The sequence below is a fragment of the Pholcus phalangioides genome, unplaced genomic scaffold, assembly GCF_987345545.1.
Source record: "Pholcus phalangioides strain wild (caught in Gottingen) unplaced genomic scaffold, Ppha-v1.0 ptg000015l_1, whole genome shotgun sequence".
Taxonomy (NCBI): domain Eukaryota; kingdom Metazoa; phylum Arthropoda; class Arachnida; order Araneae; family Pholcidae; genus Pholcus; species Pholcus phalangioides.
In genome coordinates, this window is record NW_028301608.1 from 15471662 (window position 1) to 15494452 (window position 22791).

The 22791-nt window shown below is 38.5% G+C and overlaps 2 protein-coding genes across 4 annotated transcripts in view; one reads left to right on the forward strand and one right to left on the reverse strand.

Annotated features, from left to right (window-relative positions):
* LOC149075525 (metabotropic glutamate receptor 1-like) overlaps window positions 1-22791 on the reverse strand; it is a 167166-nt gene that overhangs the window by 96540 nt on the left and 47835 nt on the right. The window contains exon 1 of one of the 2 annotated variants that reach the window (XM_089242899.1): window positions 12785-13041. The exons of the other annotated variant lie outside the window; for it this stretch is intronic. The gene's annotated coding sequence lies outside the window, so the exon portion shown is untranslated. Of the gene's footprint in view, window positions 1-12784; window positions 13042-22791 lie in introns of those variants that run through there. 2 annotated transcript variants of the gene reach the window in all.
* LOC149075526 (glutamate receptor ionotropic, kainate 2-like) overlaps window positions 19617-22791 on the forward strand; it is a 47573-nt gene continuing 44398 nt past the window's right edge. For both annotated transcript variants that reach the window (XM_089242897.1, XM_089242898.1), the window contains exon 1: window positions 19617-19997. In XM_089242897.1, coding sequence (XP_089099023.1) covers window positions 19895-19997 — 103 coding nt within the window. In that variant the 5' untranslated portion in view covers window positions 19617-19894. The remainder of the gene's footprint in view (window positions 19998-22791) is intronic.

Below are 22791 nucleotides of genomic sequence, written 5' to 3' on the forward strand. Positions count from 1 at the left end.
CAAAGTAAATAAAAGACGGAGAAATAAATACACACAGAAGTTTAACTCGGCGGGCGTCCGAAACACAAGAGAGAAAACATTCATCCTCATCAAATAAATAATTGAGCATCTTTACGGGCAGCGTTGTCCGAATAATAGCCGGGAAAGGAGGAGAAGAAAAAAAATTATAGGATCGATGTGGGTTTCTCGGAGCTTCATCAGGAGCTAATCGTTGACAACATGGACACGTGCGGGCCGTAAAAAAGAAAAAGACCTTGAATCATTATCTTCTTCATTCAATAAACATGAAAGATTATTATAAGCGGGAGTCTGAGTATTTATTGATTGGATGATGAATAATTCAAGGGGAATATATTCTAAAAAAACTATATCTGAATATATTCATGGACAGACTGAAAGTCTCGATTTCTGTTGAATAATGACGGGACTTCGTGTCTGTCTCTTGAATAGGTTAACATTCTTATTGAATTACTGTTATTATTCGATTGAACGTAAATGAGTGTTGAATACTTATTTAATAATTCTTTGGAGAGGCAATTCAGTCCAGATTCATCTCTGATGGTACAAAATTTCTATTCATGTGAAGATACAGGAAATATACTTTCCAGCAATACGCCAATTTACATTTTGCTGAAAAGTGCTGCCTCCTAGCGACATTTTTTTTTTTGATGATGATGATGGATAATTTTTCCGCATCATTTGAAAAAAATAGTCTTTATACATACATACAAATTCTGGTGTCAGTCCAATGAATGGTTTGAGTGACGGAGTTCTCTGGATATAGGCTAACACACCTTATGATAAAGGCGACACACTCAGCGACCCTGTCGTAAAACAACCGGAAGAATAAACAAATGTTTTTGTATATACATTTACATAGTATGATAATAATTTTGCAACCTTGCATAAGCTCATAATGACATGTGTTCCCAATATGTATTATACATAGTAATCAAGGAAACAGTTATTTTCCGGATATTATGCTGAGGTGAACTCGAGAAGAAAAATCATCACGTCTCCGCCGGGTCTCGAAACCAGGCCCTCTTACCGGGAAAGCATGCTACCATCTGCACCACTGGAGACATGACCCGCCTTCCTTATTTCACGCACTGTGGCGTGAGGCGCTGAAGTATCCATCTATGCCATCTGTCTCTAATACATAGTAATGTTTATGTGCATCACCAATTATATAAAAAGGGAAATTCATATTATGTAAATAGCGTATATTATATATATATATTATGTAAATATGTGTGGGTAAGAAATAGGCTTTGGAGGCTTTGGTTCTTCGTTTCTCGTCACTGTGGAAGCGCTGTATATATATTTTGTATATATTGTGTATTTAGACCATTCTCAAATCTTTCCCCCTTCAACATGCCAACTTGCTCCATACGTCTTTTCCCCACTTCTTTTGAAATCCCAAGCTGCTGTCTCCGGCTCTTATGTGCCACTGGGAGCACGTGCAATTTTTCTTCCTAGTCATTGGGTTCAGCTAGCCATTTTAGTCAAATGGCTTGTACGTTGCATCGAGTTGATGGCTGTCTTCGACGCGAGTGATTCGATACTTGCGAGCATGGGGAAAGGGGAGCCACCACTATAAATCTTTACTAACTTTTCCGACACAACTCTGCTTCTTTTGAGGTAACGGAAGTAAGGTGCTTTGTATCAGTCCGGGGTGGTGAACGGTTCTATCTATCCGGATAGGCTAAGTTTAACCCCTTCGCTTACAAGCGAATTGGCAAGAAATTCAAATGCTCTCTATTTGACGAATCGGCAATAAATATAGTATGTATTCTACGTACTCATTGCTGTTTCATAAGTACCCTCCATCCTAATTCTCCTTGTCAAATAGTATGAGAATTTCATCATTCCCGAAAATACATCGGGAACCTCGGCTGCAACGACATCTCGATTATAACAACAAGAATTAGCAGAATCTTCGATGTCGTTATAACCGAGTTCGACTGTATTTCGTCTTTGGAAATCTTAACGTATCAGTTCATGGTGATCATCGAGTTCCCAAATAGTTAGCATCGATTTACTTTATTCGTACCCATCATGATCGTCGTTTGGAAACTTGGAAAGAGATAATAATGTCGGATGAGGGGAAAATATAATACGTATTTTCATCGTTCCCAGTTCCCGAAAGGAAAAAGGGGTTCTGAAACGGAGTTTATATACTCAACGGAAAATAATTTTGACTAAGGAATCGTTTTTCGATAATCCGCCAATTTTCAACGGCTTTCGTTCGTCGCCAGCAGGGGATGGGATCTTTTATACGATGGCGAAGTCAATGAAATATGTCGGATAAATCTTTGTCCGTTTCGTCTTTCCGTGGAATTGGATGACTCGATTCCTGAGAAATTACTTCATCGGATAACGCTTCTCGGTTCAGCGTCGAACCATCTCCGGTCGATGAACAGACTCGAATCGTTCACGAGCGTTCGATTGATCATCTTCACTCGCGAAGAACTTCTTGGTGAATTGTTTTCATGCGATTTTTATGTATGATGTTTATTGTGACCATATGTCCCGTATTTTGACGTATTTTTAGCCGTCCAAACTTTTTTCATAGAAATGTCCTGTTTCATCAACGGGACGTGATTGAAATTTTATCCTTTCTGAAATCGAGGTTTGAAATTATTCTCCCAACATATAAATTCTACAGGGTGGTCATAAAATAACTTTGCCGATATATATGAGCCCCTAGCGGGAGCAAAAATCAACGAATTTGGATGAAATTCGATACACAAGTGTTTCAAAGTATGCGCTCGAGGATATGACAAAAAAAAATCGAAATCCTAGCTCTTATGGTTACGGCCACAAGGAAAAACTTTCGAAAATTCGAATGGCAACACCCACTTTTACGCGTTGTAAAATAATCAGCGTACCAAAAAACACATAAATGGCACTGGAACAGTACCTGCAGCACGATAAATGCGGGCGCAGGACGCAGACAAAGAAAGAAGATCTCACCAAGGGGTTGGTGCACTGGACGCTCGGTTGGGGACTTCAGCAGATTTGAAGAAATTCCCAGACCGAGAGTAAAGCTCACCAGCCCCTGAGTGAGATCTTTCTTTGCGTCCTGCGCCCGCGTTTATCGTGCTGCAGGTACCGTTCCAGCGCCATTGATGTTTTGCTTTTTCATTTTGCAATACATAAAAGTAGGTGGTGCCATTCGAATTTTTGGAATTTTCTCGTTTCTCTTCATAACCGCAAATCCTAGTGTTTCGTCGTCGTCCCCCGCCATCCTTGAGCGCATATTCTGAAACACCTACATCTCGAATTTCACCCAAATTGGTTGATTTTTGCTCCCGCTACGGGCTCATATATCGGCAAAGTTATTTTACGACCACCTTGTACATAACATGATAATTATGATCATAAATATGGGTACAGCGGAACCTCCCACAACGGATACTTCCCGTCAGCGGACACTTTTCTGAATTACGTCGACGGGACACAAAATGTATTTTACTACCCATAAAGACAGACATTTTTCGTTAGCGGAAAAAATTTGCGGTCCCATGGACGTTCGTTATCGAGAGATTCTACTGTATTCATCTCACATACTTTATTTGTCATGCAAAACTTTTTTTTAGTAGAATGCATTTCAATCAACTGCGATTTACATAAGCACTACATTTCCCCCCCCCCCCCATTGGCGACTTTTCAATGAGTATAACAATAAACCGCATTTTTGCTCTCGCTTTTGGCATCATTTTTCGTAACAGCTACTACTTCTTACTTAACCGTACATGCACCTCGTGAATATTCTCTGGGGAATTTCTAACGAATTGACATATGCAGAAACTTTGTGTGTGCGTGTGAAGGTATGGATGTTTACATTTTTTTGCGAAACACATGAAAACGTATTTTGTACATGCGTGCGTGTGTAACGTGTTCATGAGTTATGCTTGGACGTTTTATAGTCAACGACTCCTCGCAACAAAATTAATGCGCAGCAATTTTTTTTTCAATCCGTTGTATGAGGGTTGTACTGGTAGAAGTTTCTACACAGAATATACTGTAATATGACCATATTTGACCGAAATCAGCATAACTTGGCAGAAATAGGCAGCATTTGGCGAACCTCCAACAAGATCCCACACCTTAACGGGGCAAAAATAGTCCAAAGTCGATAGAGCCTGGGCCGTGTTATGTTTTAAAGAAATAATTTGGCGCAAATCGGCAATGATTGGTAAAATATCACTTCTCAGTGACATGTCGGGGTTGGATTCGGAAAAGTGAGGTCGAAAGATTGGTAGAAATGAGAAATATCATGCTATAAACGGTGATGAGGAAGTTGGTGGTATTTATTGGAATTTAGCATTGTATTTTCCAAAAAAATTGGCAAAAATCAAAATACGTAATTCATGTAAATTTTGAATGCAATCGAATCTTTGGCTAACCTCTTCGCTCCAGAAGTACACATATGTATACCTTCATTTTTAACAGCTTTAAATGGTTTTAATGATTATTTTTTTAAGACGTGAGGTATTCGTAACTCGCATTACCCTGGGCAATGGTATAGACCCAAATTAGTTAATTAATTAATTGCAATTTTTTCTTTTTAAAGGGCATTTTGACGCATAATAAACACAAATCAATCCAAAAAATATATTTTAATGGTTTATTTTGGCTCAGGTTTGAAGCGGTTAAGGAAGATTAGGGTAATGTTTCTGCTCTCCCAAGGGCAGAGCAAAAATATGACCCCGTAAATAGACCCGTAAAATGACCCGATAAACGGAATAAGTCATGGATGTCCTATTCCCTCATTGACGCAATCATGAACATAAAACCAACTATTTGTTATTCAAATGGGTTCGGTGCTGGAAATTTATAAGTTCAAGTGAATTATATTAGTTTATATTTTTTACAACTCAATTTCCTTTTCCACCACAACATTGTGGAATTTTGTAAAAGCCCAAGACAATGTCATTTTGACCGCAGTTGAATTTTCTATAAACTACTCCAGCGATAATCATGAAAGTTTTTTTAAGACTATCAAAGTGTATTGAAAAGAATAAAAATTACATTTATTCGACCAGTAATTATTAAGTAAAATTAATGTTGAGAGAACTATGTACTTTTATTAAGAAACACAAAAATAGCATAAATCATTTGCGTTCATTTTCCAAGGATTTTGAATTAATAGGTTTTTGTGATAATTTCTTAATGATGAAAGCATTCGACGAAAATCGGCATTGATTGGCAAAATATCATTCCTCAGCAAAAGCGTTATGAGCTGCAATATCTACCGAAACATTGTCGGTACACGATGAGAATGACTTTTGTGTGAATGGCCTGATTCGTCATTTTAGAAAAAAAAAGTGATAGAATGTTCAAAATTTTCAATGTTTCAAATTAGAATGTTCAATGAGAAAAACGAAAGAAAAGAACACCGTAAACAAGCATTACACTTTTGCCGCTTTTATGAAAATCTTTTTATTTTATCTTATCCTAGAAAATAACAATTAAAAAAACCGAGATTTAAACTAATTTTCGAATAGTTCAAACCTTTCCCTAAAAGACTGCGATATAACAAATCCACTTTCTCACTGTATTTTTATGAAATTTATTTATTTTTATTTTGGGCCAAAGTAACCCATACGTTAGGCCGTTAGGGTAACTTTACTAACATCAAATGTTTCTTATTGAGAACACTGTAAAGCATGCTTGAAGCGATGGAACCTATTGGTTTTGAAGAAAAAGTACTCTCACATATTAATACAAAAATACACTTTATTTGCATTGGTACTTCTTTGTCAAAACAAAGAAATGTTTACAAATCAATAAAAAGAAAAGGGAGACTAAACAACATCAGTCTTGTTAGAAGTCTTAAATAGGTGCAATACCTAAGTATGATCCTTGCGTCAGTCTTTTATAAGTTCGAAAACAATTTTCAATTCTTGGCAATTTCTCTCTTTTTTTAATAATTTTGAAGGCTTGATCTTTGCCGCTGTGGTGGTCGAGTGGTTATAGTGACGGACTCGCGATGCGAGGATCCAAGTTCGAACCCCACAGTGGTGGTCAACTGAAGTTGGTTTTCTGTGGTTCCCAACTTCAAGGCGCAAATGCGAGCCGATCTCCCTGTTAAAAAGCCTCGCCACAGAGAGCAACAGTCCTACAACGATAAATCATTCAATCATAACACTTCACTCATAGTTAGAAAAACTGGTGGCAGATGGCAGCACTACACATAACAAGCATTAGAGAGAAACAAAAAAACTTCACGTCAGGTTTCACTACACGTACACGCACGTTCCCGTATATACCGATTCGTTGGGGGGGATGGTGTGGGCGGGGTTCATGTGTGGTGTAGCAGTAGTAGGTAGGGCCTCCAAAAAATGGCTCGGGGATCCATGATGTTCTTAAATCAGCCACCTCGTTGGGCAATTTGCCTGTTGTGGCGTTGTATTTGTATTGTGCGATTTGTATTTGTGCGAGACGATTAGACCATTTGTAGAAAATATGTCTTTTATTTTATTGGCCACTTCCAAAATTTTTTTGCAGGCTCCATGATCTAGAACAGTGCGTGCCAATTTCTACAACACTCATAACCAGTCTTGAAAAATATTTTTCCTTCCAAGCATTTACAACGATATCTCTTTCTTCCAAAATTACCTTTAAAGATAGCGTTCCCACAGTTTCTGGAGGAGTTTATTCCAATGGAAAAAATTTCCCTTAACAGAGTTATTGTTAGTTTTTACTACTTCCAGTTCCCGGAGTTGGTTCAAACATTTTACACCACTTTGTTCCATTTTTTTTTGGGACAAAGTTAACCACCTTTTTTTTTGAAGTTACCAGCACTATTTTTTGATCAATGCATTTCACCAAAAGACTTGGATGGTTCGACGAAAGCATTTTATACATTATAATTAGGATGATATTGGCTTTTACAATTTGGTACTTACCAAAACCAAAACATATACTGGATTCCGTGTACAGACGGAAGTATGACAACCACAAAACACGTGTATTTAACAGGGTTATGAAAACAGAACTGCTGCAACCTGTTGGTGAATATTAGCTTTTGAAGGTGGGCTTGCCTAACTAGTGCTACGGCCAGGCGGAATTGCCGGCTAACATACGGACCTGAAGCAATCAGTTTCTAGTACGCTTGTTTCAATCATTTTTTCGTTTTGGGACAACGTAACGCAACACTGCCTCACCCCTGGGGCCAAAGTAGTCCGCGCACTCTAGCCTCAGTATTTTTAAATAAAACGATATAGTAACAAAAGTCTTCTGTTGTCGATTGGAAATTAAAAATATTATCGAATAAAAATATTTTTAAACCGTTCTAAAAATGCACTATTTTCGAAATAATTAGTTCTAAAATATTTTTGATCAGTTAATATTGGAAAAATTTCTCTCTTTTTCCGACTGTTGTAATAAAAAACTGAATATGAAAGACACGCCCGTACTTGAAAATAGTGTTCAAAACTATTACTTGAAAGTTATTGCTGAAACCATCGTTTGAGAGAGCATTGTTGAAAAATATTGTCGGAAAACATCATTGAACCAACTTTTATGAGATTATTGTTTAATATGCTTGTTTAATATATTGTACTTTTGAAAATTACAAGCGCAAATATTTAATTATGTTTTTGCTAAGAGGAACTGTTTCCAACCATTGTTGTCAACAATTAAGAAAAAAAAGAAAAATAGTGTTTTAAAGAAATATATCAAGCACTATTGTCAAACCACTGTTGAATTATGTGTTATCGTAGCATTATTCAAACGATTTTTATGAGACAATCAAAACGACATAGAGAAAACAATTTTTGGAATGCATTAACAATCGTCATTGTTTTTATTTTTCGGTCAATCCATTATGGTAATAATTTATGTTAATTATGCCATTGATGAAAAATATTGAAACAATCGAGAGCATTGTTGAAAAATATTCTTAGAAAGCGACGATACACCGATTATTTTGAGATAATTTTTTGTAGCTGCTATAGTGCCTCATTCAAACCTTGCGAGAACTATTGTTGAAATTCCATTGTTCAGAGAGGAATCTAGAAATTACTGATGACGATATATATATACATGTGAAAAAATATCTGACTCTTTGTAATTAGCAACAGTTTGTACAGTTCACGTGGCGACATCTCTTGAATGAAAAATTCACCTTTCCTATCGAATTCTTGAAAAAAGATCTTCAAAATCTAGAGAATTAATTTTTGGGAAACTCCTTTGAAAATATGAAAAATATCGCAATTATTAGAAAAATAATCTCATCTTTTCCAAAAAATCGCAATTTCGGTAGATATTGATGTCGTCTTTCTGTCTGTGATTGTGATTGATCAAGAATCTCAGAGAAGTGAGTTTATCTCGATTTTGTTTATTTCACAAGAATAGTCTCGCAAAAAATGGTACAAATAATGCGCTCACACAACAATGGAATAAAGAATGATCTCTCAATAAGGATTCAATAAGGCTCTCTAGCTTATATATTATATTCCGGTCTATTTTAATTTATTTTTTTAGTCACCGGTCAACTATTAGTTCATATAATGCTCTCATAACCAGAGGTTAAATAATGCTTCGGCAGCACTGGATTAAATTATGCTTCCGAAGCAATGGATTAAATGATGCTTCGGCAAGAGTGGATTAAATGATGCTTCCACAACAGTGGATTAAGTGATGCTTCAGCAACTGTGGATTAAATGCTTCTGCAACAGTATATTAAATATTGCTTCTGCAACAGTATATTAAATACAAACAAGTATATTACATATTAACAAGTGGAGAGCGACATTCATGTCATATAAGTATATTAAATATTGCTCCAGCAACAGTATATTAAATATTGCTTCTGCAACAGTATAATAAATATTGCTTCTGCAACAGTATATTAAATATTGCTCCAGCAACAGTATATTAAATATTGCTTCTGCAACAGTATAATAAATATTGCTTCTGCAACAGTATATTAAATATTGCTTCTCCGCAAAATTGGATTAAATGATTCTTCGGCGACAGTGTATTAAATTATATTTCCGCAACAGTGGACTAAATGATGCCTCTCCAACAGTAGATTAAATGATGCCTTGGCAACGGCGGATTAAATGCTTCGGCAACAGTATATCAAATAATGTTTCGGCAACAGTGGATTAAATTATGCTTCCGCAACATTGAATGAAATGATGCTTTCGCAACAGTGAATTAAATGATGCTTCCGCAACATTGAATGAAATGATGCTTCAACAACAGTATATTGAATAATGCTGCGGCAACAGTGAATTAAATAATGCTTCGGGAACAGTATATTAAATAATGTAACGTCGTATAAATGTGAAAAGTCGTATAAACGAGGTTTCACTCTGTATCGTACCTCCCCATTGCGGACAAATTTTCAACACCCTTTCCCATGGGTGTCCGGTACCAAGAAGTTCTCATATAACTCAGCTTTTCTTTGTCTGGATTTCACTGAGAAAAGCTCTACACTTGAACATGGTGAGAGAAACAACACACCATAAATTCTCATGATATTTATGCGATTGAAGTATACAGGCCAACTTAACATAATAACATTCCGTCAAAATAGGCTCTCTTAAAATACAGCTTTGGCGTAGAACAATTTCTGTTGAACGATAAATATTTAAAATAAAAGAAAGTGCTTATTCAAATACGACTTGTGGAAAAGAACATATTAATGTAATGGACGGGAAAAGGGCTTTCATAAACATTCGAAACGGTATACAGTGAAACCTGTGTATAACGATACTGTCTATAACGATAAACCTACTTATAACGATGTGGTCTTTGGTCCCGGCGGAGTTCCTGTTCAATAGGAAATAGCGCAAATGCTCAAACTGTCTACAACGATAACCTCTGTCTACGCAATATTTTTTTCCAGGTCCATACAGTATCATTATAGACAGCTTTCACTGTAATCGGTCGTAAAAATTTCCCTAGAGACTTCATCATACAGGGTGTCCAGTAAGTGCTAATGCGGCTTTTATCTCAAAAACCGTCTGCCGTAGAGGTACGATTAAAATTAAAATAATGCTCAAAAGGCGTTCAAAAAATTGCCCTGTATCAGTTTTGAGAGTGAATATACATTGTGTAACAAAAGATATCTACATTTTTATACGGTCCCCCCTGTTCTCCAACTTCCAATAATCAGAAAGTTGTCGCCCTGTCTCTACTGAGGCCAACAGAAAAAAATATTGTACGTCAAAATGTCCTTTAAAAATAAAAATTAATTAATTAATTAGTTAATTAATTTGGGTCGCTATATTATTCTCGAGAATCTTATCTAAATTCTCTTGAGAAGTAAAAAAAAATTTTTTTTTCACACGCTCGATGTGTAACGACCTCCCAATCTAACGTCCGTTTTAAGTGGAACGAGGGGCGTCGTTATAACGATCTCCATGTAATTGTGCACTCTTTCGTATTCTGTAATTAATGTTTCCTGTAAAATTAAGAGGTGACCGCTGTGTGCGCTGCCGTTCTTGGTGGGGCCGGCGCCAGGCATGAGGCGTCGAGGCGGCAGGGATGGCATTTACAGTGGTGTACATTTAGAGGTGGTGTTTACAGGGGTGAAATTTTTCACGTCAGATTTGTTATGACGGTGTTTTTTGATGTGTACACATTCAGTCTGTAATCGGGATCGTCTGTGTGACAGACTCCTCTCCTTGCAAACAAGGTTCCATAAGTAGCCACTAGCTTTATGCCATTTTTCTGCAGTGTGGTGCTGCAAAAATAATATTATATTTTCTCTGTTTTTACCATACTCATTGTCGCTACTGAATGCTTTGGCAGCTGGGGCGAGCACGCATTTCGGCGCCCCCTTTTAATGTTGAAAGAGGGGTTAAAGGGTGAAATTTGTTCCCCCAGGGCACAAGATCCGCCTGCTTCCCAATTAGTTGCGGTGCTGATTCAAATTATACCCCCCCCACCGCATTGTTTTAGTTTGACAGCCCAAAATATCACCAGAAGCGTCAAGTGTTTCTCAAAGTGTGCGCCGCGGGGCGTCCCGAACCTTTCTTAAGGAGGTCGCAGTAAGCTGTTGACATTGATGATTGCCGACTTAATGTTTTGAAGTGACTCTTTTTTATATTCTTGATAGCGGCACAAAAAAGACACAGAACATAAGTACTTCAAAAATTTGAGGTGTTCTTTGTCGGAAACAAACAACGGATAAACGTGGTCGCTACAAGGGAGCCACGGTCGCCAAAAGTATGAGAACTAGTGCCCTAAATCATCGGTGTGATCAGCTCCTTCCCAGAGGAAAGCGTTCCATACTTTGGAGAACCACTATATTAGGGTAATAGACGTTAAGAAAGAAAACTCTTTTCAGACAGCGAATTCAAACGGCGGCAAAATTTGTAGGACCGACCCTGGCTATTGGAATTTTTTTTTTCAGAGAATCGCCAAAAGCAAAGTTCTTATAATATAAATATAGTTTATTGTTATTATTACAGGGAAAACTGTAGGCAAGTGCACGGAAGTTACTTTTTTGCTGTTGGCAGAACATAGCAGAATGGACCGAGCACGACCAGGCCCTGTCGCGATGACAGGGCTCATATATAACCTCATTTCCCTGAAGGGCGTGATCACACCGAAGAAAAATTCTGAGTTACAAGGAGAAAAAAAAATAATTGGGGTCTTTCTCCTGGGACCTAAAGGACCCCCTGGTCATGTATGCAATTACAAACAACATGTGGGAGGTCAGACATATAGCTAAGAGAATCGGGTTATTCAATGAGTTCGTGGGGGGGTAAATGGGTTCCTAAAAAGAAAAAGGGTATTTTAGGGTGCCTAGGATCCTTTGACAATATGCATTCAAATGCGAGATTTAAAGAAGCGTATATGTACAAGTATGTACATATACGCACATGTACAAGTAAGTACAGATGTGTACAAAAGTGTGAGACCGAACAATGAAATCGGGGGGGGGGGAAACCTTGCCTTGGGACATAAGGACCCAGGGCTATGTTCAGATACTATTTCAAAAACATTTGCTGTTGGAAGCAGGGCAAGCAAAATCGACCATGAACAAGTTAACACCAGCGGCGGATTTAACGGTGGGCGCACTGAGCGCGCGCCTGTTAGCCATTGTCGGATTAAAGTCGTTCGAGGCCTCCGGTGTAAAAGAAAATATTGGGCCCCTTAAATTAGGAAAAAAATGGGTTTTTAGGAAAAGTTTGGGTTTTTTTTCCTAATTTAAGAGGTCCAATATTTCCTTTTACACCGGGGGCCTCGAACGACTTAAATCCGCCACTGGCTAACACGTATGTTTTAAGTGTATCAAGAAACCGCCATTATTGATAACAACATGTTTGATGTCCCCCAACTTATTAAGTAAAAGGCGATTTCGTCATGTATACAATTTTTCTGCGAAGAAATCTCAATTTTGTTGTGTTGATAAAACAGCATTGGGCATATCCTTATGAAACACACGGTACGTACTTATATCTGTGCTCTCCGATTTATAAATTACTCATATCATGGCTCAAATGCACTCACATCAATCTTACAGGGGAGGGGGAAAAAGAGTTGAAGAATTCAAGACATGGGTTTATGATTTAAATTTGTCACAGACAGTGACAAGTCGACAAACAGAACTTGTCGTGTTGATGGAGAGAGACGATATGTTTCTGACAAGCGCAGGCATCTTATCGACCTTTTTATTTCAGAAAATAATGATTAATGTGATTTTTCACCGATTTCTGATACGCCCTGACGCTTCGAAAACAACGTCATGAAGACTCAAAAGTGGAATTAAGGCGCACAGAGAATAAACATGAGGATGAAAATATACACTTACATGCGCAACATTCCCATCTCGAACATGACAAGTTTGATGATGATGCAGCCTCACACAATCCAAGATTGATATCGCGAGATTCCGCTGATTGATCGATCGGAATCAAAACAATGACATGAACACACGGCGATTTTGTGTCGTTGTCGTCATGTGAGTACTCCATAAACATCTCTTTTGTGAGTGATGGCTGTTTTTCTTTTGTGATGTCACGCAGAGATTAATTTCACCTTGAAAGCTCGTTGTCTCGCGTGTTAGGTTGGTGGTGGTGACGACGACGGCGGAGTCATCGTGTTCGTTCATTGTGCGAGGGCGGGTTTTTCGTCGGCTTGTCCAGCAGCAGCAGCAGCAAAACTAAAAAGGAAGTGGCTACGGGAACAAACAGAACCTCAATGCATGTACGCATGGCACAATTTTTTATTCGTTTGTGTGCGCTCGTACGTGTGATGCAAGACTTTCATCGCGAAAACAGAGAGGGATCCTCACGGGGGAAGAGTGTCAAATTGCGTTTAAGTCCTCACGAGCACGAGAAATGATATCATGAACTTGGGTCGACCCGTGAACTACTTCCGTCGATTGTAGATGGGCAATCGTTTATTGACGGTATCAACCACCTCACGTACAAGGTTTTGGCAAGAAATTTGGGTTATCCATGGGTGGAAATACAAGGAGGGCGGGGCCCCCCAGCATCAAAGGTGGAGCCTACTGATCTAATGTATATGTGTATATGTGAATTGGCATCATCGTGCCCCCCAGACTCTCAAGTCTATCTTCGTCTATGGGGTTATCTCTTTTCAACGAATCGGCGATAAATATGGTAACCTTGTCCTAACCTAACCACACGTTGGAAAAAGGAAGAAAGGGAAAAGAAAAAAAATATAAAAGGAAAAAGTATGTATAAGCTAATATAGATAAGTTTTTTTAGTGTCTTTTTTTTACCCTCACCCTACGTATATCCATTATAAAGAAAGAAGGAAAGAAAAAGCAACTTTTCCGCAGATAATAAATATAGACAATCGTGATAATAGCTTTGTTGCTTCAAAGCTTCGCGATGGTGAAGAGAGAGGAAAGAAAACGCAGAGAACTTGTTTGAATTTATACCACTACTAAACCATACATGCACCTCGTTTATATTCCTCTGCGGCAGTTCTAACAAATTTGTACATGTTGGAATGTATGTGTTGCGAACCTGACGAGAAGTTTTGTTTCTGTATAATTTAATAACTATTTAATAACTATGTGTGGGGATATTATATTCTGCCACCAACTGTTTTGACTATGAGGGAAGTGTAATGACTGAATAATTTTATCGTTGTAGGCCTGTGGCGAGACTTTTTAACGGGGAGATGGGCTCGCATTCGCGTCTTGAATTTGGGAACCGCAGAAAACCAACTTCAGCTGACCACCACTGTGGCGACGGTGGGATTCGAACCCGGATACTCGCGATGCGAGTCCGTCACTATAATCACTCGACCACCACAGCGGTTGAATTTATTCCACTGGTGTTTGGACGTAATATTACGTCCGTGATCGTAAAGAGGTTAACTGCTACATATGTGTTGAAGCGGATGTATCAGTCTTGTTTCTTTTTCTTTCTTTCAGAACAAGCACAACTCCGGTCTATCGCTATGGACCGAATGAGTTGGGTCGAAAGTGCGTACATGTGACCTAACAGCTTCATTGCGTTTTTGGTGTTGTGCATGAATTTTAGCGCTGCAATTTAATCGCAAATTGTGAGTGGAGTGTGATTGAATATTTGTACCGTTGTGTAGGGGGACTGTTGGTCTCTGTGGTGAGATTGCTGGGGAAACTAGCAAAAACTGAGGCTGCACACCAACTGATCATTAATTTAACGACGTCAATACTTTTTCGCGATTGATTGAAATCGATTCGAATTTATCCACAACTCGAGTGATATTACTTAATGATGCACTATATCATTTCAACGTGTCTCTTCCTAACATTGAGCGATATCTCTTTCAAAATATTTTACAATGGTTCATTTCGGCCTCATTTGTGGAGTTTTCTGTTGGAATTTTTTCACCTTTCCATACTTGATATAAACTAGAAAATTCATTGAACCGTATTTTCCTCCGAATAATCTGCAGGTACGAATTTCGCTACTTTGAGGAAAAATATGATTTGATATATTTTTTGTGGGCTAAGAAAAAACTCATCCTCTCTACCTATTGTCACACTGGGAGTCATGTCGCTATTGTGCGTGTTATAAAGAAAGGAAAGCCTCTCGTAATGTACTGATATTGAATTGCGTGGATTGCAACTTTTCGCTTACCTGGGAATAATTTTCAAAAAGTTTCTTTTCTTGAGATTTACTATATACCGTGGGCTGACACACAAAAATCATCTCTATCAAAATCATCTTAATCGGCAGCGGCGTGTAATCCATATTGGAAAATTTCAATCATCAACTATGAGGGCTCAACATATTGTGGAAGAGGTTGTTTTTGTCCCGTTTTTGTTTAAAATATGCCGATTTCTCTATTCACATTAAAACGCCATGCATAAATTTTGAAAAATTATTTTTCACACGCAAATTTTGAAAGTATTTATTTCTATTTCAACTACTCAGTATGAAAAAAAAAAAAACTGAAGATAATACGCAACGCAGGTTTTTAATAACTGGCTGTTGCCAATATGAATTTTTTGAAAGGGAAAATTCAACAGTCTTTGCGGGGAATCGAACCCACGTCCTTTCACTTTTCGGGTGAACGCACTATAGTCTGTTTCAGGTTAACTTTGCAGTGAAGAGAAAGGTAGAGAATGTATTCCTTCGCCGCAAAATATAGTTCTCATATATCGGAGGTTTAAGGTGAACCTTTATACAGAATATTTCGATTTTTTCTATGATTTTGAAAAAAATACTGAAAAAACATGGTTTTGAATCGATGTTTACTTGTTTAAAATTTTTAAATTGTGAAAAATATTGGTTACAATTATCAAAATCCATAGCAACGGCAACGACACTCTGGCGCGATAGCCTAGAAATTTTCCCCGCCAATATCACTGTCGTGTTTTTTCCGTTACACAATTGTATACTGTATATATATTTTTATATCGTTATTTTGTTGAATTTTCCATAACGATACAATTTTTCATTGCTTTACATGCAGTTATAGGGTTACATAAAAAGCAATATCCAATCAGTTTTATTTTTTCCTAAAAAATAGGCTTCAGTGAGTTCAGATATTCACTCATAGATTACAAGAAGTGTTTCTCTTCCACGAGATTGCCGATACTATTGTGAGAGGCTGTTTATGGGTACAGAAGTTTTGATTAGGTTTTTCTTTTTTTTTAATTATTTATTTTTTGCCATGTTTATGGGATAGTTTTAGTTTCCGATCACGGAGAGTGTTGACAGAGTCGCGACTTCCACTCACACGAACGGACGCCATCTTCCACCCACCTGTTTCTCCTCATGCCCCTTGCCTTTAGTCTCTCTTCAGATAAAATAAATGAGAGGGGGGGGGGGGGCCACAGTGGTTTGGGCTTTCATCCTTTATGTGGCAGTTGTGTCTTTATTTTCACCAGATATAGCCACGCTAAAGTTCTCTGCTCTTCCATTCCTGAATACTATATTTTTGGTTTTTGAATACTCGCTGTAAACAAAACTCTATAAGAATCATCCGTAATAACCATGAGCACCACATCAACCGTAACAAAAGACTAAAGCTGTCGTGAAAACAAGTGGCATCGACGTATACCGTTCGGGGAAGGGGAGAGGTCGAGCGACGAAAATTTCTACAAGAAAAGTGAGTAGAAAAATTCTAAACTTTCCCGTATCATTATTATTATTTGGTGCTATTCCTGCATTTACACGTGAAAACAGAGTTAATCTGCTTCTTCTTAATGTTATTTAATATTAATTTTTTCCACTTAAATTGAAGAAAAATTAAAAATTCCCAAGTTTTTGAGAGCCATGGTTAATACACAGTATTTTAAAATTATACGTTGCTTTCATAGTATTGTTTGGATTTTTTTTTGTAAATAAATTTCAGCTGAGGGAAGGGAAATATTGCAGAAACATATGACTGTTTTTTGAAATTTTTAGTGTTACTTACGGCACATCAATGAAGAGTAAGTGACACGCTGATAGAAGATAATTATATTTTCTAAATTTTAAAACAGTTTCTAATCAAAAAACAAAACAAATGATTTCAAAAATCTCACTTTAATTTCTGAAAGTATCTCGGCAATGGTTTTCTTTTAATTCTATAATTATTACTACATAATTTAACTGTGCAATTACGTTACACGTAAAAAAGATTTTTCTCAGTGAGATTGGCGAGAATCGGCCATACCTTACCGAGACCGCGCATCGATGCATTGGTTAAGAGGCTTTCGTTCCCATAGCAACGAGTGATGCGGTTCACTCGCAGCTTCCCCTTCACTGCAAAGTTAACCTGAAACGGACTATAGCACGACCTCCTATATAACCTTAGGTTATCTAGGTGGTCGTGACTATAGACTACAAAGGCAACGAATCCCTCTTTCTCTTTCTCTCAACGAATCTTTCCTTGGAGCTCGTGTGCACTGAAAGGGACCGTACATGGACGGCCGGACCTGACTCAACCAAGCTCACAATTGTTGACGTTGCCACCAGATGGCGACTTATGAAAGGATGACGTCACTCTCCACTAACCATACGAAGGTTTTTAACAAATGGCTGTTGCGAAGATGAATTTTTGGAAAGAAAGAAAATTCAACTGCAGCGTCAACAATTGTGAGCTTGGCCTGAGTCAGGCCCGGCCGTCCATGTACGGTCCCTTTCAGTGCACACGAGCTCCAAGGAAAGATTGAGAGATTCGTTGCCGTTTACCTGGAAAGTGAAAGGATGAGGGTTCGATTCCCCGCAAAAAAGCCAGTTGAATTTTCTCTCTTTCCAAAAATTCATCTTCGCAACAGCCAGTTGTTAAAAACCTTTTTATGGTAGCGGAGAGTGTCGTCATCCCCTTACATAATACGCAAGGATTACACCCACGGAAATACAATAATTAAACGAAAAGATTTATCATTCAATGAGATTCATTCAAAACTAGTAGCAGATACATATATGAAAAAAAGAGTTAAAGAATGAATTAATTGCAGTGATTTCTCTTTTTCACTTCTGGTGATTTTTGAAGGTTTTTTTACTTAAGAATGTAAAACCATAATTTCCTGGCTTCCTGCGTATAACTCGCGCATGCGAATTTCGCTAATGAAAAAGAAATCCGCATGCTCAGTTTTCATTAATTAATCATGAAATCTCAAAGAATGGAGCGGTTTGTAGTTGTCGATTTTTTAGGAACAATCGCGATTCTTCTACTTGCATCCGTCTGCCATTTTTTTTTGTTTTTGTATTTTGTGTTGTTTGTGAATTATATTACAAAATATTAATTTTAATTTCCACCTCTCGGAGTGGAGGGGAAGCTACAATAGGCAACTGTCTACAATCCGTGATAAAAAATTCCGGATGTTTCTAAACCGCCTGATCCATGGATTATGTGCAGAAAAATACAGTTGCTGAAGTTCTGTCGTCGAATTTTATTTATTGAGTAATTTTTTCCTGCATTTTAAAATATTTGTTTATTATTAAAAATTAAAATTTTTTATCGTTTGTGTAAATATGGTAGTAAACGATATATCGAATAGTAATTATGCAGTGAATAGTAATAACAGAGCTCATTGCAAATTTTGAAGATAAATGAAATATTATATGTACTAATTAGTTATCATGCACGTTTCCATTTTCTTCATCTCTTTTCCTCAATTTCTGCATTGGGGTAACGATCCCGAGAGAAAAATGAATGAGGAACAAAACGTATATTTAATTCTGGAAATCTGGAAACTTTCTGTGTTGTTATTAAGTGGAAACCTCAGGGAGCCTTCATTTTAGGCAGGGTGCACACTACACTGATACGATGCGTGACGCAAAAGAAATCGACACGAATTGGTTAAAAGCATGAAACCAGTATCGTTTTAATGTTTATAACCGCGCGGACCAGAAAATTGTATACAGTACAGATAATGATCATATGACCTGTATTTTACAAGATATTCGGGTAGTTTTGGCCGTTCCAACTTTTTCATGAAATGCCCTTTGTTTTTTTTTCCTGAATTTCAATGAGGTTTACTTGAACTTTTGAGAACAAGAAAATTAAAATTATTTTTATGACTTAGTATCTACTAGGTATGTGATTCGTACTCTATTACTACTTCCCTTTCTGACTTGGTGCTACTTTGCTCGTTTATACAAAATTAGGTTTGAGGTGGTGGGCCACAAAGATGATTTCGTGCCCCGCGGGTCATAGGTGGAGCTTGTATGGTTCATTTCTACGTATGTATTCTACTTGCTCTCATTTTTCTTGGAAGTTATTGAGAGGGCACATATCGGCAAATCGTCTTGGTCACAAAGAATGTAAACCTTCCAACTTTTCTCAGGTATGCATCGATTTTCCATGATTAAAGACGGATGCCAGACGGAAGGAAGAAAAGATTCTGACCATCAGGAGCAATAGGAAAGAAAAGATACATCAGGCATCAGACTCCTCTGAATAATGTGTTCCCAATAAATAGGAAAAGACGACAACACAAAACAAACTATTCATATATACAGCCCTGAGAGAGAGGAGAAAAGGGAGAAGATTGGATTTTTTTGCTCTGGATCTCTCTTCCCTTCATCATCGAGGAAACAAAGCAAAGATCGAGATTCTCCCGTAAACAAGGTCCGGCACGCATGCGCGCGTCCATTGCCGGAACGGTGGGAAAAAGGGGTGGACGCGAAAGGACGCGTTGTCATGGCAACTTCCGTCTCCGGAACCGGACAAGCGGGAAACGAACTTGTGGAGCGAGAGTTGTTGCCGACTGCGGCGGTTGCTCAACACAAGAAACATGCCCCCGTCTCGATTATTGCCACCATCAAGGCCAAAGGCATCTGGACCCTTTCCCGTTATTTCCATCATGCCATATCGTTCCGCTCGGACAATGCCCATCACCTACTGATGATCAGGCTTCAAAATGAGCCAATACATGAAAAATGACTGATTCAATCAAACGGAATCAATTAACCACATCAACCGTCACAATATGATCATGAACCGACAGTACTGTTAATGAATGGCTGTCGATTGTGGTTTTGTCAAATCTCTGCTGTGGTTCCTGTTGACTTTATGCTTCGTGTTACAATGTGTTCAGTGCTTACACTCTATCGTCAAAGTTGGTGAGTAGCACGTTGTTGATATCAAAACGTATTTTGCATATAATCCTGTTGCCATAAGTGACCAATATATTATATATATCATAACATGTTTGCTTTCATGTCAATCTGTGTGTCATTACTAAGAAAAATTCCAATTTTATAGCGTTCTCGTGAACAAAAAATGTCATGCTAGATTATACATGCTCAACTGATGGCCTGGGGGGCTTAATGTATCTCGTGCCCTCAAACCTAATTTTGTAAAAAATTAATCAAACCATTATTCATACACATATTGCTTAGTTAAACGGTGTTTATCCCACACTGTGGCCTTTCACTGTGTATGCCATCGGGGCTGCGGTTAAAATGCGTATTAAATCCCAGTATAGATGGCTCTCATGTAAAAAGATTATGGCCCTGAAATTTTATTTTAGAATTTTCCAAATCGCTCTATAACAATTTATAGGAAATTAAAAATCATGAAACATTTTCTATTCGATTGTGATCCCCCACGATAGATTACCAAACCCTCAAGTAGCCCAACAGAGAATCATGCCCAGGCTCGATTATTGCCATCATCATCAAGGCCAAAGGAATCTGGACCTTTTCCGTTATTTTTTTGTATATCGTTCCGCTCGGACAGTGTCCATCACCTACTGATATCAGGCGTGATAATGAGCCAATACATAAAACGTGTTTGGTTCAATCGAACGGAATCAATTAATCGCATCAACCGTCACAATATAATCATGAACTGACAGTACTGTTAATGAATGGCTGACAATTGGGGTTTTGCCAAATCTCTGTAGCAGTGCGTGTTGACTTTACGGATGCTTGATGTTAAAATGCGTTCAGTCCTTACATTCTATCGTCACATATCATGTTTGCTTTCATGTCAATCTTTGTGCCATTACTAAGAGAAGTAACAATTTTTCACATGATATTCTCGTGAACCAAAAACATCATGTTTAAGTGAGTGTTTCTCAACATTTTTCAGCCCATTGGCCCTTTGAACCATATTTTCTTCTCGTTCCCCCTCCCAAATCTTATTCAAAGAGTGCCCCCCCCCCTACTTTTATCCGAGACATTTGCGACTTATTTGAATTCAGTCAGAACACGATTTTCAATACGATCGATCTCTGGAACCCTGGGTCAAGCATGGATCCAGAATGGGGGGAAAGGAATCATCTTACCCAATTTCCGAATTACAATGCATAGGAAAAATAGGTCTGAGTAAAATACGGGACGATCCAACGAACCTACACAATAAATCGCCCTTCCCGACACATGGGGTTGGGTGGGGTGACGGGTCCTCACCCCGAATCCGTGCCTACCTTGGGTTAGGTTCAGTGAGCTTCCTTCATGTGGGGATTCTATACATGGCCGTCTCAACGTCATGGGTCCCCGGGCAGATTGATGTTCTGGGGATTCCAAATTTAGCTGGTAGTACCCACTTACATATTTACACACTTTTACACTCCAAAATCATAACCCCAGATTTTATCATCAGAACACGAGACCCCGGGCTATGGGCACATGGGTTAAGATGGTTCCATGGACCTCTCTGCTAGATTCTTAGTCACATTCTTGCTCACCATATTTCACTTGAAGGCTTTATTTCTTCACAGTTCTCTGTGGCCCCTCTTGATCACTCGTCGTGGCTGCACTTTCATCTGATTTTCACCCATGTCCCCCTTAGAATATCCCAGGGTCTCAAAGGGGGGAGGCATATGGCCCCCAGGTTGAGAAACACTGATGTAAGTGACCCGTGGCACAGTTCTAGATCACTTAATTGGCCCGTGCCACATTTCCACTCGAACCTTTAAGAGATAATAGCACAAACGTAGGAGTTGTTTTTCTTTTCCGGTTGTAGTTGATCTTTCTTTCTATCTAACCTCAGGAGCTGAAGGATTGTGGGTATTTTATTTATTTACCAATTGCGGTGGAAGGCCTTACGAGGTTCTACCTCCACTTGACAAAAATAGAGCAAGTAAAAAGGTACAATTAATTAATTACAACATTTATTGTGCGTGTGTTGAAGCCACGCCTAAAGTCTCCCTGAGGCTAAAAAATGCTTATACATCGAGGAAAATCACCCCCCGCCCCCCGTTCGTGTGAACCAGGTCTGAAAGGGGTTATACTGATTTCCATATCACTCGGGCGGGGAGGGGGGGGCACACGCAACAGCCAATGAAGTTTCCCGGACGAGAACCCTTGGGCTCAGTCAAGGGTTCTCAACTTTCAACCTTTAGAAGAATGCGGGTGACTACATTGGTCTGTAAACGTGACGCGGGCCACTTAATTAAGTGATCTTGAACTGCGTCACACGTTACTCAAGCGATATGTAAATGTGGCACGAGTCACTCAGATGATCTGTAAATGTATCGCTTGAGGATTCATAAATGCGCAGCGGGTCATTCAAGTGATGTAGAACTACGCTGTGGGTGATCTGTGAATGTGCCACTGGTCATTTAAGTGATATGGAAATGTGCCACGGGCAGTTAAGGTTTTCTGGGACTTGGCCGTGGGTCACTTGAGTGAACTGCAAATGCGCAGTGGGTCATTTAAATGGAAACGTGCTGCGGGCTGCTTGAGCGATCGGGAACTTGGTTTCGGTCTCTTAAGTCATCTGTAAAAGTGGCGCAGATCTCTTGAGCGATCTGTAAATATACCACTAGTCATGTAAGTGGATATGCAAATGTGTCATGAGTCACCAAAGGGATCCGTAAATATGTCGTAGGTCCCTTAAATGATGTGGAACCGCTCAATTGATCACCTTAAGTGATCTGTAAATGTTCCGTGAATACTCCAGGATCTG